At 38.5% G+C, this 16,473-nt stretch overlaps 2 protein-coding genes across 5 annotated transcripts; both read left to right on the top strand.

Moving 5' to 3' along the window:
- The first annotated feature begins 277 nt into the window (after positions 1–277).
- fgf7 (fibroblast growth factor 7) lies at positions 278–6,321 on the top strand. 2 transcript variants are annotated; one of them, XM_085280997.1, is made up of 5 exons: positions 278–487; positions 778–1,055; positions 1,173–1,378; positions 4,498–4,604; positions 4,732–6,321. In XM_085280997.1, the coding sequence occupies exons 3-5, from the start codon at positions 1,222–1,224 to the stop codon at positions 4,939–4,941; spliced, it is 474 nt and encodes a 157-aa protein (XP_085137123.1). In that variant the 5' UTR covers positions 278–487; positions 778–1,055; positions 1,173–1,221; the 3' UTR covers positions 4,942–6,321. The 2 variants fall into 2 exon arrangements, with proteins under 2 accessions (XP_085137123.1, XP_085137113.1); XM_085280987.1 differs by having other exon boundaries at positions 778–1,378.
- Positions 6,322–11,861: 5,540 nt separating this feature from the next.
- On the top strand, positions 11,862–16,462 carry dtwd1 (DTW motif tRNA-uridine aminocarboxypropyltransferase 1). Of its 3 annotated transcripts, none has more exons than XM_085273954.1 (5): positions 11,862–11,971; positions 13,650–13,951; positions 14,129–14,266; positions 15,834–16,110; positions 16,233–16,462. In XM_085273954.1, the coding sequence occupies exons 2-5, from the start codon at positions 13,652–13,654 to the stop codon at positions 16,460–16,462; spliced, it is 945 nt and encodes a 314-aa protein (XP_085130080.1). In that variant the 5' UTR covers positions 11,862–11,971; positions 13,650–13,651. The 3 variants fall into 3 exon arrangements, with proteins under 3 accessions (XP_085130080.1, XP_085130089.1, XP_085130072.1); XM_085273963.1 differs by lacking the exon at positions 11,862–11,971 and adding an exon at positions 12,019–12,521; XM_085273946.1 differs by lacking the exon at positions 11,862–11,971 and adding an exon at positions 12,569–13,248.
- Positions 16,463–16,473: the final 11 nt, after the last annotated feature.

The following is a 16,473-nucleotide window of genomic DNA, read 5'->3' on the forward strand; positions in this document are numbered from 1 at the left end:
TATTTAAGCACAAGATGTTTCTTGGACAAGACAGAAGGGTTGTAACAAGAGTGAGTCTGCAAGAGTGAGTGAGCATGCAAATGTTCTTAAAGTACTTGTGATTTCAGTCTTCCAAGAGTTTATAGCTCCCTCTCATGTCTGGTGGTTGAGTGACAGTGAGAGGCAGGCAGAGGGTGTTTCTTCATTGCATATCAGCCAGGGACAGCTGACTGGTTGGGATTTAATTGCTCTCAAGTGAGGTCAGCAGGAGGCATTTATCTAAGCAGAGTGCACAACGACAGTGGACGATGCACAGAGTCAGTCTGCCAGAATCCGAGAAACATCCATGGGAATTCACAGAAGCTCCCAGTTCGTGCTTAACTTTTCTGCATCACTGGGTCTGGTTTACCACTGAGACTGCAGCTGTAGATCTAAAGAGCCTTCAAATTAAAACTCTTGCTGAAAGGGAGCGCACCTCTGCCAACTCCTGTCACCACTCAGAGCACATGTAAGTCATTACAATACAGATTTGTTTGTTACAATTAAAGCTATATATTTTGCTTGTTTCAAATTATGTATGTATGTACAGGAATTATAGACAGCACCAGTGATGCAATATTTCATGCTCTGGATCCATGAGAGGGAGATGTATATCTGCATCACCCAAATTTTGATTTACTGCTTGGGAATGTACAAAACATACTTGTGTAAACACAGAAAACCAGAAGCTATTTTGAAAGTTGATTGAAAATGTAATCTTGTATGTAAGTATTAAAATGCATTGTTTCTTTATTACAGTGATATTCTGCATAATATTTCCTGAACTGGACTACAATGCCCCTTGAGGGACAAGAAGATGGAGCAGTAGATGTGCGCCGTCACTGAAGTTTAAAAGAGGGGCATAATCTCGTGATACAATCAGCCAACTTCTGCCAACCTGCTTCCTCTACAGCCACTCTGTCTCACCTCCCCGCCAGGAAGCAGTGCTGCAGTAACGAAAACCAGCAGGTCACAAGTGAGGGGTCAGAAGATCCCTGAGCTGAGGAACGACGCACAGATCTCTATCTTGTATTTCAGTATGTTGTTCACTGATCCCCACTGCATTGTATTATAATGCGCAAATGGATGCTGACATGGAACCTTCAAAATCTGTTCCCGGGACTGTACCTGCATGCAATCTTTCTGTTTGGCAGTGTGTGTGTAGTCTACAGTGACTGCACCCCAGAACAACTTGCCGCCATCATGAACTGCTCCAAACATGAGCGCCACACCAGGAATTATGACTATATGGAGGGAGGAGATGTGCGCATACGACAACTGTTCAGTGGCACGCAGTGGTTCCTAACTATTGATGACTCCGGCAATATCAATGGTACTCAAGACTCTACCAACTGCTACAGTAAGCATCGCTCTTTTTGTGTAGACCAAACGTTTATTATAGGTCCCACTATATATCTATAGGCATTTGCCAAAATGTATGTGAATCTGACTGCTATTACTCTGTTAATAAGTCATGTGTCTCTGTTAGAGCAGCCAAAGTGACAGGTAAAATGGAGCAGGTGGGAGATTTGATGGGTTAAATTACAGCACAGGCTGTAATGAAGTAAACTGAAGGGTCTTGGAGACTTATGACCTGAGACTCACACAGATTCACATTTGTTCTGCCTGATTTACTCTCAGTACTCAGAGCGCCAGAATGAGTTATCAGGGAAAAGAGTGGGAGAGAATATTAGCAATGGAAAAATCAAATTTTGTAATGGATCTGTGGTTGGCTGCTGAGATCAAACACAGAGACAGCAACCACACTGTGTCCAGCCCAAACTTATTCTTTTCTAAAATTAGAAGCCAAATATTTTAAAATAATGATTACCATCTAACTACTTAATGACACATTTTATTTGCTAACCGTGATAAGTGCTTTTTGACACACCTACTTGTTTGAATTGTTGCTCAGGGGCCAACATTTTCTCAAAGGTTGTGAGATAGTACGAGGAGTCTCTGTGTCATGGTGAGGATGTTTTAAGTAGTTATCATTTCCTCCTATCTGACAGTGCCTCCGTGGCTGGAATGTTGGCTTGAAAGAGAGATGCCTCATGGAAAAGATGCTTGTGCAACAACTGGCAATGAAAGACTGAAAAACTGATACGCCCATATGCGGCTGACAGTCGCACGCTAAAAGCACACAAAGTTCTTTGATGAAAGCAGCATGGTGCAGATGTACATGGAATAAATCCGCGATTTATGTTTTTGATTGCAGCGAACAAGAAATCCTTAAAAGCTGATTGCAAAAAGTCTTTTATTACAAAGACAGAAAAGAAAAATAGGAGACCAAAATGAGAAACGTTTGCTTTGTACCTCTAACACAAATATCAGGTCACTTTTAGTAAATTCATCTTTGTTTTTATGATTTATTATATTACATTGTAGTGTTTTGTTTTTTGTTTTCAGTAAAAGATAAAAATCATATTTTTTTTTGTGGTTCAAGCAAAATGAGGCCATACTGATAAAAGGTATGTTAACCCTCACAGAAAGTCAGACAAACAACAAGCTGGAAATAAATAATTTCTAAACAGCAGGTGGAAAACAGGGACTTCTAGGAAAATAACCTAATAAAAGTAAAGACATATGTTTTGGCACAGTTCTCTGCTGAGTCAGAGCAATCGTAGCATAGTAGACTGGCTGCACCATACTCTACGGCCACCCAACTAAATTCATTGCAATTTAGAATTAGAATTAGAAATGCTTTCTTCCCAAAAGATGGAAAATCACTGTGTTACCGCAGCCAAAACATGACAAATACCTTAGGTCAGTAAACTCACGAGAAGAAAAGGCTCAATTTTGGGGATAAATAAAGCATTTCTAAATCGAATTTGATGAATGTCGAAGTAAAATACATATTACCTGATTAAATCCTGCAGTATTTTGCAGCAAAAATGAAAGCTAAATGGAATCAATTTGCTAAACTTGCACCTCTGTGAAACTACAAGGTGTTTAGTCTGAAGCTAACTCCACATTTAACAATATTCCGTGAAAGTTATGTCTGGAGCACATTTCGCAATGAATGTAAACACTGAGGTCCAACAGTGCTCAGAAAGTAGACTTAGGGATTATCCACAAAGTAGTTTACTTAGCCAGTGGCAGCGAGTGATGGCAAATCTGTTTCAACTGAGGACAGCTTGTGAGGCTTTTGCATCAGAGCCAAAATGTTTACAATATGCGTGTAAAAATGTGATCCATCTTTCCACAGTACACCAAACGACTGGAGCTGTTGCACGTTACATTACGGGGATGATGCTCTCAGACGACAAGCATGCAGTTGCATCGATAAATCCCACCAATATATGTGGATTAAACAAACGTTTGGCTGACTCTGAGTCTGTAAACAGGTTTACAAATGAGGTTGTAGCTTTTATAGTGTTAAACTGAACTTTCGAGATTGCCTCTGAAATAAGTAGAAGCCGGGGGGGACCTAAAAGCGGGGTTAAATAAATATGAGTAAACAGTTAAAGGTCAGTAGTATTAAGTCAGATATCAAGAGCAAGAAAAGCACAAACAACATTCCAAGATTGGGAGATCCCATCTGTTTGTGATCTAGCAAACACTCAAATGTGGCATGCTCAGTGTCAGCCTAAAGAGCTTTAATAGACCTCTTCCCCCTACTTTCCCCTCTGCCTATCAAATGAAAGAATTTCTAGAGTATGTAAAAAATCAACAAGGTTTTGAATTGCCTAAAAACACGAGCTCTGAACCAGATTGCCAGTCTGTAAAAAGCACATTTCTCTATTTATTTTAATTTTGCTGCCACTGCCACATCTCACCATTCGCTATTTTTAAACAGAAACATCATATGTTTACAGCATGCAAAGGATTTTTCATATATATGATGGCAATGTTTTTACCAAAGGTCAATGTTATGGATATTTGATTTATGAACTGATAATTGGTGCAGCCTGTTGACATGACATGATTTTTTTTTTTTTTTAAGTTACATTTTCGGCTAAAGTCCTACAAGATAACTAAACATCTACTTCACTTTACCCAATAATGTAATCATTTCAAATATTCACGAAAGATCTCCTGTTTTGGAACTCTGGGCAAAGAAATTTGCTGTTTACATCATTTGATTTTCTGTGTTTAAATACTTTAAAAATTCCATCCTTTCAACATGGCACATTGGGAAGAATAAATGTGTTTACCCTCCCACAGATTTGAAAAGCAGGCTTTAAATGCCAGGTCTAAAGCACACGCAAGAAGGTAGTTTTCTCAGTCCCTGGGGAAGAGAGCCCTAATCTGTTTCCCATATGTGCTATGGCATAGGTTGTGGTTTGTGTAAAAGCCACCCAGGCCACTTAACAAAGCTTGGATAAAGTCAGAGAGACCACAGACTGATTAATCACAGGAACCTCCACCTCGTTTGCTAATGAAGATGTATGTGGAGCTGGAGCCAGAGTAAAAGCTGGATGATGACAGCGCCTTATCTCTCCTGTAACATGCCTCCTTTTTCTGACTGTCCGGCAGGTATCCTAGAAATCAGGACAGTGTCCGAGGGAGGCATACTGGCTATAAAAGGCGTAAAAAGCCAGTATTATATTTCTATGAACAAAGCTGGACAGCTGCAAGGAAAGGTAATATTTTTCCACAGGGAGGAAAGTCATATGCTGTTGTCAGCTAATTTAAATCATGCAGAAATAAAACAAACAGTTCAGAGCGTTTACTTAATCATATTAATGGCTTGATGTGTTTCCATTACAGAGGATCTACAACGACAACTGCAACTTTAAGGAGGTTTTCCTAGAAAACTACTTCAATGCTTACTCCTCGGCCAAGTGGACAAAAAAAGAAATGTTCATAGCCCTGTCACAAAAGGGAAAGCCCATGAGAGGGAAGAAGACCAGGAGGGAGCACACTGCATCTCATTTCATCCCTATGAAATGCAAGGCAGAGGAGAGGAGAGTAGACTGAAAAATCAAAGAACTTATCTGCAAAATATCTGTGGATTCAGTCATGCTATACGTGCTAACAGACACTTGAATACACTCCACTTTCACTCCAGTTGCAGATGAGCCAGGACCTGTTTTACAAAATGTTCTCATTTTTAAAACAGAAAACAGAAAGTTCAATTTGAGCACCAAAACAGTTTTTTTTACAGTTTTACTAAGTTGAAACAGGAATTCTGGAAATATCATGAAAGCTATTCTATATTATTGGTGTTTTGAATTGAATAACAATACTTCTTTATAAAAGTGTTTCTATATAATACAGTAAAACTATACAATACAATACAAATATAAATTATACGATGCAGTACAGTCCTGTGTTGTATCTTGTTCAGCGATGAGCTACATTCAGCCAGGTGAGGACAATCGTATGATCACCAGAATAGTCCACAATAAGCTTGACCATGATGTGCTGAAGCAAGCAGGACTTGTTTTTCTTTCTTTCTTTCTTTCTTTCTTTCTTTCTTTTCCCCTCATGGTGCTCAGACCACACAGGGCATCCATTTATCAACCATCCTGTAAAGCGAGCTGGAGGCATACATATTCATACTCACACCTAAAGCCAATTTAGAGTCACCTATTAACCTTACACTTGTTCCTGTTTGGTTCGTTTTTTTGTTTTTTTCTTGGGAATGTCAGACGAAAACCAATCCAACACATGCAAAGTCCACACAAAAAGGCTGCTACTGACTGGCAGGTTCCAACCATATGCACTGTAGATGCTCGCCAACTCCCTCTGCCTTAGGGTGTGACTTTGAAATGCTCAAATATTCTGCTGCTGATGCTGCTAAAAGATACCCAGATGAAAACACAAAGTGAACACCATAATAAATGCATGTGTTATGTAATCTTTTTCTATCAGAGTGAACAATCCTGTACACTAAAAGATTATGATATTTATTTTTACAGATGTTATCTTTAGGTTACGGATCATTCCCATTTTACTAAGCATGAAAAAGACAGAAATACACCAGGAGATGTATTTATTTTCACCACACTCGTCAAATAGTTGTAACTTTTAACTTCTAGGCCAGCTCTCTCTTCATGATATCACTGCAATATCTCAGTACTAACTATATCACTACAGTACCTTGTTATTTATGGGTGTAAGTTATTTGTTTTATTTACGTAAAATATATGTTGTATGTTAAGGTGTCCCGTTTTCTTTCAATGTAACCCACTTGGATCTTTTACTGTGCAACAGTGGAAATAAAGTATTGCACACTGTATTCAGGTTTTGTTTGTTTTGTTTTGTTTTTGTCCACCAGGGGGTATAAATGGTCAAATAAATTCAGGAAGTAAACTTTGGAGAGAGAAAAAAAGCAATGACCTACTTACATATTCAGAATAGAAACAGAGATACTTTACAGAAAGTTATCTTGCCTAATATTCTGTCTTTTGTCAGCACACCTTCATTACATGTCATATCTATCTATTTATACTCCTGTGCAAAAGTCCCGACCCACCCTCATTTCTTTATATCCTGCTAGGAAAATTGGAAACAGGTTCAGGTATTTTTCGAAGCGCATGCAAACATATATATAAATACAGTATATAAGATGAAAAAGGTTTGTACAATTCTACGGAGCATGAATGTCAATATTTGGTATGACCACCTGTATTCTTCAAACACACCCTGAACTCTCTTGGGCCTACTTTTCTGTCCTTTCTTTAAGTAGTCTTCAGTAATAGTTAGTTAGGAATAGGAAGCTCTTCTTTGATGTTGGCTGCCTTTTGTTCTGTTCTCTGTCAAGATGATCCCACATTGCTTCAATAATGTTGAGGTTCGGGCTCTGGGGAGGTCAATTCATGACTGATAGTGCTCCATTGTGTCTTTTTCTATCCAGGTGCTTTTACTGCAAGGGCAATGTGTTATTGATCACTGTCATGATGAAAAATAATGACAATCAAGCACTGTCCAGGTGGTTTTACATGGTGGGTCAAAATTTGACAGCATTTTTCTGCATTTGTAGTTTCATTAGTTGTGACAAGACCCCCAACACCATGACAGAGCCTCCACTGTGTTTTACAGATGGCTGTAGACATATTAATGATCACTCTATCAGACCTGATGCCACTGATTTTGTTTCCAGTTCTTGTGTAATTTGGCAAAACTCAGCCTTTTCTCCCTGTTTCCCTTGCTTCTATTTTGTCCAACACCTTTTTTCTTAAATTTATTTGAGTTAACCCTAACTTTGCCATTTTATTTTACTGGACTAACCCACACTCTTTTATTCACTTTACTGTGATACATTTTGAAAATTAACCATCTAAGGCACACCATACCAAGATACGGCATGTTCTCAACTAATAGCTCTTTGGGAACCACATTGTTACTACAAAAAATTATGTTTCATGTATGACAGACTGCTCATAACAAAGAACCTAAAGATATAAAAGATAAAGATTAAAACAGGTTCTTTACTAAGTTTTCTAATAAATGTTGACATAATACTGGTTTTACCTTTGGGTTACAAGTATTACATGCATTTTTAAGCTTGAATGATTCTCAGGGAAACATTAAGTGACTTAAAAGAAAGAAATGAGGACTGAGTCAGAAAGCACATATATATGCTTTCAGGCACAACTCTTAAATATGTGTTACTCAGGCCTTGTTTTAATTACTGATAAAACTGTAGAAAATGCATTTTGCTGTGAGTTTGAGCTTAAATGTCTTTGGGGATTGTTCTAGTCTGTTCTTACTGAAAACAGCACAATCCTGAAAGGACACATTGCACAAGAAGCACTCAGTTTCAGACTCTAATATTTCTATAGTACCCTGGGGATATTAAGTAGCATAATAAAATATGTTGATATCTTTAAGTAGATTAAAGACAAACACACTGCAAGGGAACATTTTGAATGTCCTTGGACAATCCTTGATGCACAATATAACATCAGTTAACCTGATAAGAGAGGTTAAGATATAACAGAACTATTAATATACAATAGCAGATTTTTTTAAAAATACATTAATGTTGTCAGATTGTTTAGGTAATTGCCTCTGGTTTTCTGCTGTATTATGAAAAGGTGAATTCTTCCCAGTTGAGAAAAATATTGCGGACATGTTGGCAAGGTGCCTACACCACACGTTCATGCATACACTCATATGAGCACATGTGTGCAGGCCCACAGACAGACATCAGCATAGTGAGTTTTAACTTTTTCCTGGGTTCACATCTGGCTTGGAAAACCCTTGTCAGATAAAGACAGTCAAAATGAGAGTGGAACCCTGTAAAAAAACGTTTGACCCAAACAACATCTGAGCAAGGTGAAGGCTTCTGCCAAGTCACGCAAAGTTAGTCTTAGCAGATAATTTGTAACATACTCAAAATGTAAACACATTTCAGACTCAAGGCTGCGTATTCCCAGCAGGATGAGGAGAAGCCAAAGCCAACGAGAAAGAGAGAAGATTGTCACAGACGTGAAGCTGCAGACGTCCAAGAAAAAAGATGCAACACAGGCACATCGGACATAAATTCTTACAGCTTACACAGTGTTCCAAGACTCTTTATTTCTGAAATCAAAAATCACTGAAATCCTTACTTGCAAAACTCTTGCAAGTAAGGAACATAAGGACAAAGTCACTTCCCATTAAAAAAAAACAGTGCCCTGTAATATTATTACCATCACTATTAATACAAATATAAATATCATGTGTGCAAATAAATTGACATTCAGCCGAATATGTTGTCCATCAATATTGTTCAATCATCCCCAGTCGTGATAATTTACAGTCAAATTAAAAACTTAAATCTGAAATCAAAGTTCTATATTACCAGATAATAACAGTAGTTCTGAAACAGAGAACGGGTAACTAACTAGCTGTAATTACTGTTGTTCAAGTCAGCAGCATCATTGTGAAAGTGAATGCACAGAAAGCAACATGTGCACCACATTACAAGCACCATATGCAGACAATTGCAGTGTCTGACAGTCGCTTTGAACAGTGCAATAGGGAAAAGAAGAATAGGGGGAAAGTTACTAATTTGAGTGAAGAGTAACAGGGAGAGACATTAGAGAGTCTCGTACAAAGTGAAGCAGTGGACTTGGGGCTGCGGGAGAAAGGGGAGGCCCTGAAGGAGGGGGAGAGGGAACACTCAGTTGAACTTGATACATCTCAGGGCTGTAAAACTTTGTTTCCCTGGAGGAAATCTGTTGTTATGCAACCTGGGGAATTCTGTATTTGCAGCTCTTTGCACGGAATCCCCAGACCACCAGATTATTATGAAACAAGATCAGGACCTCCAGCAACTCGCTGCAGCATCACACTTTTACTGAGAAGTAAATTAAATCGGTGCCAAATGAGACCACACAGTGATTACAATATAAATTAGTATTTGACATACCAAGGAGTAATTCACTGGGTTAGTACCATGTAACTGAAGTAAAAAGCGCCACTGGTTTTCAAACTATTGTGCCCTACAACAACACCACCAAACAAAACAAACTACTAAAATGCAAAAATCATCACTGTGCTGGGAAATATTTCTAATTAATCCCCTAAATAAATGTGCAGTCCTAAGTTTACATCCACTCATCATAAGCATGAAGGTAATTCTGTCTATCAATCTTTCAGTCGATCTATCTAGGAAAGACAGATGATGTGGTATGCTTTGGATCATGAGCTATTTCCCTCCCTCTCCATTCTTTTTTCATCCCATCATGATGATAACTAATAAAAGTTCATCTTGGTTTCATCTGTCCAAAGATTTTTCCCAGAACTGCGCCGGCTCTTTTAGATGTTGCGGTCATGGTAGAGGGAGCGAGACAGAGCGAAAGACAAAGAGAGAGCGAAGGACAGAGATCGAACTTGACATTCATAAACAGACTTCATCGACTACACACTGGGGACACTGGGAAGGACACACAGAGGTGAGACTAAGACAGACACGAAAGAGAATGAAATTAAACAAGAACCAAAAACTAGACATACAAGTAACAAAACTCAGAGACTATCAAAACTGAATATTAAAATCTCAATATTCCCAAAGAAAGAACAGCAAGCCTAAACAAACTCAAAAACCTGGGTCAAAGACTCAGGACCATGACAGTCTTCTTGCAAAATCGAATCTGGCCTTCATGTCCTTGAGGTTAATTAGTGGTTTGCACCTAGTTGTAAATCATCTGTATTTACATTAATGAAAACCTGTCTTATCTGTAGGCCTATACACCTAGAAACACCTAGCTCCCCAAGTAATCTTCATTCAGTTAGATGTTGTGACAGAGTTTTTCTTAACCAAGGAAAGAATTCTGCATTCTTTGGTGCATTTCTTCTTTTTAAGAATGCACCAGATTGTTGATTTGGCCACTCCTAAACTTTGCTTTTTTAGATATTTAGCCACCATCGCTTTCATAAACATTAATTTGACGTCATATTGAGAGTTCCAGTTAAAAACTACTAAAAGCAACTTCAATCCCAAACTGCCATGAAAGGGCAGTTTGGGCAGTCTGTGTAAACTGCCATGAAAGGAGGAGGGATGCGGCTTCTAAACAGCTTATCATTCTGCTGTCCAAACTTTTGAGACTGTGAAAATGGAGAGTAGGTGGTGTATAAAAAGTCTGTAATTTTTACAGTTAATACAAAGGTTTTAGTCAAACCCCTTGAACTGAAGCTGGCAGCCTGCACAATCACAGCTTGATTATTTGGTTTTAAAGGGTGGTGTACAGGGGCAAAACTTGTGCAATTCCTTATATCATAATTCATCAGTTATTTATTAAGCTTCTGTGTTAACATCAACAACTATAATAAATTATTGTTGTTACTATTTTTGTTACACAGAATATGTACACTATGCAAGGGTCAGGCGGCTGTAGTTGTAGTTCAGGATGTCAGGCAGGTCATCTAATTATCAGAAGGTTGGTGGTTCAATTCCTGCCTTCTCCAGTTTACATGCCAAATACCCTTGGGTGTGATACTAACTCCAAGTTCATCTCTGATGAAATAATCTCAGTATGAGCATGTGTAAATATTAGATAGAAACCGCATATGTATACAAATAGTACTTGTATGAAAGGGTGAATGAGGCAAGCTGGATAAAGTCCTTTGAGTGCTCAGATAGAGCTGAAAAGTGCTACAAAGATCCAATCCATTTACCAAAATATTACCATATTATTGTGTGTTTACAAATAGAGATATACAGATATATACTAAAACCCAAATATCTTTTTCTATATCAGGAAAATCTCTACCTTTATTTCTGTTTTTGAATTGCTTCCACACTCAACCTGTTCCAGATTTTGACTCGTAAACACTAAAACATTTTCTGGTAGTACACACATTAATATAGTTTTGAAGTTGCTAAAACCCCTTAAATTACAGCTATGTTCTCTACAGAAAACATACTTTGAATATTTCCTGGTAGCAAATTATTTTTTGCTCCAAGCAAAATGTGTGCTTTTTGGAATTTGTAATTATTGCCACGGACCAGATTCATAAGAATAAGCAGAGTCTCTAAGGATTTTTCTTTAAGGTTATTTTTAATATATTATTTTAAATATTTTTGAGAACTATGCACAACTCTTTTTAAATTGCCTAAAATGTTGTATTTTTAAATGCAACAAAAAGCATCACAATACACAGTGTGTGTCTAATATTAAACTTGTAATTTAACTTGTACATTTAAAATCTAGAGGTTTACATGATCATAAACTGTGTTTTATTTTAAGAAAAAAAAAATTTCTTTCTAACGTTTACCGAAATACATAAGAGCGAGAGTTGACGTTCATTGGCTGCTAGTATGAGTAACTTAAATCTAACTTCGTAATTTTATTTTACTGGATTAAAGCACACTCATTTATTCACTTTACTTTGATACATTTTGAAAATTAACCATCTATAAATATATATTTATAAATCGCCTGCCATAACACCCCCAAAGGGCACCGAGTAGCACATTCGTTGCTTAGCGACAGGTAACTACCCAGCATTTCCTTCACACGGAGCTGTGCTTCCGGCGTAGAAGAAGACGCTCATGCCGTTGTGCACTTCATTGGTAGGCACTTTTATAATGGGACTTCTTTTTGTAGCTAAGCTAGTGAACCCGGTTGAGCTAACAGTGCACAACAGTGCATCCGTCTTCATTTGATCTTCGCTCCTCTTAACTAGACTTTTTGACTTGTGTCTGTTAACGCTAGCAGCGGGGGCTGAGGAAACGTGACGCTTGCTAACAGAAGCTAGCTCCACTATGTTGAAGCATGGGCAGTGTAAAATACTGACTCTTTTATACTGTCTGTGGTTTCAAAGAAAAGTAACTGCAAGCTGCAGGTGTACGGTTTCTGCTCTATCACATCTCACTGCGCTAGAGAGAGGTTAAAGAGAGCAACGTTTCATGTTGTTTATCCATGTGCTAATTACTAATCTGTATTTAGCAAACGCGCTACACTCGGACACCAGCGTTTCCCCATTAGCTGATGCTTACGATCCCCCATGTTTATCAGAAATTCAACAGTATGTACATACAATCACTGGCCCCTTGATTAGGCACACCCTGCTAGTTTAATCTTCAGAGGTGCGTTAATTCTACGTGTCATCGATTCATCAAGGTGATGTAAACTTTTGATTCACAGTCGCTACAGATTGGCCAGTTTGCCAAGAATATCTTCTCCATACCATTACACCAATACCAGTACTGTTAATACAATGCATGATGGATCCATGCTCTCATGCTGTTTTTGCCAAATTGTGATTCTACCATTTGAAAATTGAGACTCAGACCATGCAACATTTTTCCAGTCTTCAATTTTACCAGTTGTTGCCTCAGTCTCCTGTTCTTAGCAGACAGGAGCAGCACCTGATGTGGTCCTTTGCTACTGTAGTCATCAACATGTTTCTTCAGAGATGCTCTCTGCATTCCTTGGTTGTAACGAGTGGTTAATGAATTACTCTTGCCTTGCGATCAGATTGATGCAATCTGGCCATTCTCCTCTCACCTCTGGCAGCAACAAGACATTTTCACCTACAGAACTGACACTTTTCTTCCTATTGTCTTTAAACCCCAGTAGCTCAGATTAGCCCATCTGGCATCAACAGCCATGGGTTTCTCCTTCTTTCTGATGCTTGCTTTGAACTTCATCTCATCTTCTCTTCATGTCCTCTGGAACCATGTCTACTATCCTAAATGGATTATGTTACTGCTATGTGATTGACTAATTAGATATTTCCATTAACAAGATTTATGGTTTTCTGTTTTCTAAGAACTTCTATCTCAGTGACTGTGCTCACAATGTGACGTTTGGGAATTTGACGTGTTCATATTTGAACCAGAAATGGGTAATGTCATATAATGTGATCTTATTCAGTTACCAGAACTGCAGAACTAACATGATGATCTTGCCACTCGTATTAATTTATACTAGCTTCTAATCTGGCCAATGTAAAATCATAAGACGCTACAATAAAATAGTTAAATGAAACATTATTTTTAAAAGATTTACTCATTCCAAGAGTTACAATGCTCTGTTTTATGAAATTTTTTAGATGAAAAGCATTCAAGCTGCACCGTACTATCACAGCAACAAATTTTCCAATCTAATCATTACCAGTCACGCACAATTTTAATGAACTCTTAGCTTTTTCCATGTTATTGTGTCCTTTGAGTTTACGTCTTTGTAAATGTTAGATTATTTATGTCTGCTAATATTGGCATTATTTGCTCTGTTATTCTTCATCAGCTATGAGTGTACTTGTGCTCCAAGACAAGTCTGTCAACAGAGCAAAAATGAGCGGCCTGGATCAGGACCAGCGTCATCATCCCAGTTGCCGGGAAAAAACACTGGCCTCTGATTCATCCGACTCCCGTGAGCTTCCCAGTCAGCAGCTCCAGGGGCTCAAATTGGCATCACATGCAGTGCTAGAGGAAGCACAGCAAAGGGGCAGGTTAAAGTGCTCTAAATGTGGAGGCTCGAGGATGTTCTTCTGCTACACATGCTGCTCCTTAGTGGGCATGAGCCTGCAAGATGTCCCCACAGTGAAGGTTTGTAGGAGGTTAGGACTCACCTGCTTTGTCTTTTAACAGAGGCCTTCACCATTGTCTTAATTGGTTGCAAAATGCCTTTTTTTAAAATTATTTAACGTTAAATATTTTGGCATGATGTTGCTGAAATCCAACTCTCCCCTCGACCTGACTTTACACACTGTGTGTTACACTCAGCTTCCTGTGAAGATAGACATCATCAAGCATCCCAACGAGACAGATGGCAAGAGCACTGCCATCCACGCCAAGATTCTCGCACCCAGTGACATCACAATATATACTTACCCCTGCATACCTGAATACCAAAAAGACAAGGTTAGTTCTTTTTTATCCTTGTAGTTGTGTTTTTTATCCTAAAAGAAAGAATGGAGTTTATTTAACTGTAAAACATGCTGTCTGCCTTGTACCTTATGTGGCTTCAGCTAACAATTACGTTTATGATTGATTCATCTGGAAATTACTTCCCAGAAAACTTTTTTGTATCTTCACTTGTCTTGTTTTCACTACTCAGTCAAATAGCATATTCAGTTTTCTATGACACAACACAGAAAAGCATGTGGCATGTTTTGTTTGGAAACAGAGGTTAAATTGCTCATCAAAAGTGATTTTCTCTCATCTACTAATCCATGAGTGTCAAACATATGGCCTACAGGCCAGAACAGCGCTTCAAAAGATCCCATCAGGCCTGCTGGATGGCTTGTTGGAGTGTATAATATAAAGAGCGGGGCGGCATATGTAGTTTTTGGACTTTTCTGTGTATTTAGTACCAAAAAGACTTAAAAGCTTCGAGAACTAAAAGGGATCGTGCGAACTGTTATTTTCATCCGATCCAGTGGTCGGAATCATTGTAAGTTTAAAAACTTTCTCAGTGACAAAAACATTACACAAGCACACCATAGCAAACTGAGGAAAGGTGATTGCGCAAAGGAGCTGCGCCCGTGTGTTTCACTGAGCTCACTATACAACAGTCTTGAGTCACTCACCATTTTTTCTTCCAAGATGAAAGCAATTTTTTTGTTATTGAGCAATAGTTCTTCAGGCTTTCTGAAGGTCTATCAAAGTTTGTCTTTGGATTTTGGCTGCTTTTTCACTCATTGTTTTTAGTCCAGTCTTTATACCTGACCATTTTATTAAGAGGAATGTTTGTTTTGTTTTTTTGGTTTGTTAAGCCACTCCCCTTTTGTAAACTGATGGTTCCCTTTCAGAATTTACTTTACACTAAAACCAATGGAAGTAGTTGAGTATTTATTATGCAGCGGCTTTTGCTAGTTTTGAACCAATGTCTGATATCACTGACTTAGCATTTTCTTTGGCATCTATTAGTCTTTTTCTTTATATTGTTGCTTACAATAATTCTCGATACTATGTTGAATTAACTGTATTCATTTTAGTGCAGAAATCTAATTTAAGCGTATGTTCTGAAACTGTTGCTCTCCACTAAAGTCAAATTGTAAATGCTTATCTTTTGCATTTTGTACCGTTGTTTATTTTCAGCATAAAAATCTTAGATTTTTACCCAGTCTGCAAACAACCAGTGAAACATTTCTAAAAGATTTAGATTTATTTGCTGCAGCTCCATTCTTCAGTTCAAAGCTCACAGCACTTATGCAATCAGATTGTTATTTCAGCTGAATGAGTTTAGTCCACAAGCCATACATTTGTATTGTTTTTCTTGTCTTCTCATTTATTTAAATCAATTGATTTAGTGTTTTCACTTCTTCAACTTTATCCCTCACCTGTCAAACAGTTTACATCCTGTTCTCTGCTTCCTAAATTTAGCCTTTTATAAATCACCCCACTGTAAAAACATGTGTTCGAGACACATTTTATGCCCCAGCACAGTTTGCATGATGGCGTTCCTCTCCGTCTTCGCTCGCTCCAGGTGGTGTTGGTATTCCCTGGTCCGAGGGCCGTCTCAGTTCAAGACATGATGAAGTGTTTACATGACAGGTCACACGACTCCGCTGATGAACCGTGCAGAAAGAGGTTAAAAACTGAGCAAGTTCAAGGTTCCACACGCACGTCTGAGAGCTCAGAGTCGGGGACGCCAGATGAAGCAAAAAGCTCAGTGTCAAAGGTGGATCCCCTACACAGGGTGGTCTTCATTGACAGCACATGGAACCAGACCAATAAGATCAGCACAGACGAGAGACTGCAAGGTAATCATGAAAGATTGCATTTGAGTGGGTTTCCAAAGAACTCGAGACTGCTGGTGATTATTCACTCACAATTGAATTTACCATGATCTCACGATGTTGTGACTGACGTGTTTCTCCCCCAGATTTGCTCCAGGTAGAGTTGAAGATGAGAAAAACGTGTTTCTGGCGTCATCAAAAGGGCAAGCCGGACACTTATCTAGCTACTATCGAAGCCATATATTATTTTCTCATGGACTTCCACGAGCATTGCCTCGACGAGGAGTACAGCGGAGAATACGACAACCTTCTCTTCTTCTACTCCTACCTGCACTCAATTGTTAACAAAGCCAAAACCTCTGCTGGAAAATGCTGAAGAGGACAGAC

This window comes from Mchenga conophoros, linkage group LG1, assembly GCF_057382185.1.
Source record: "Mchenga conophoros isolate Kocher_MC1m ecotype Shallow Benthic linkage group LG1, M_conophoros_male_GT1.1, whole genome shotgun sequence".
NCBI lineage: Eukaryota > Metazoa > Chordata > Actinopteri > Cichliformes > Cichlidae > Mchenga > Mchenga conophoros.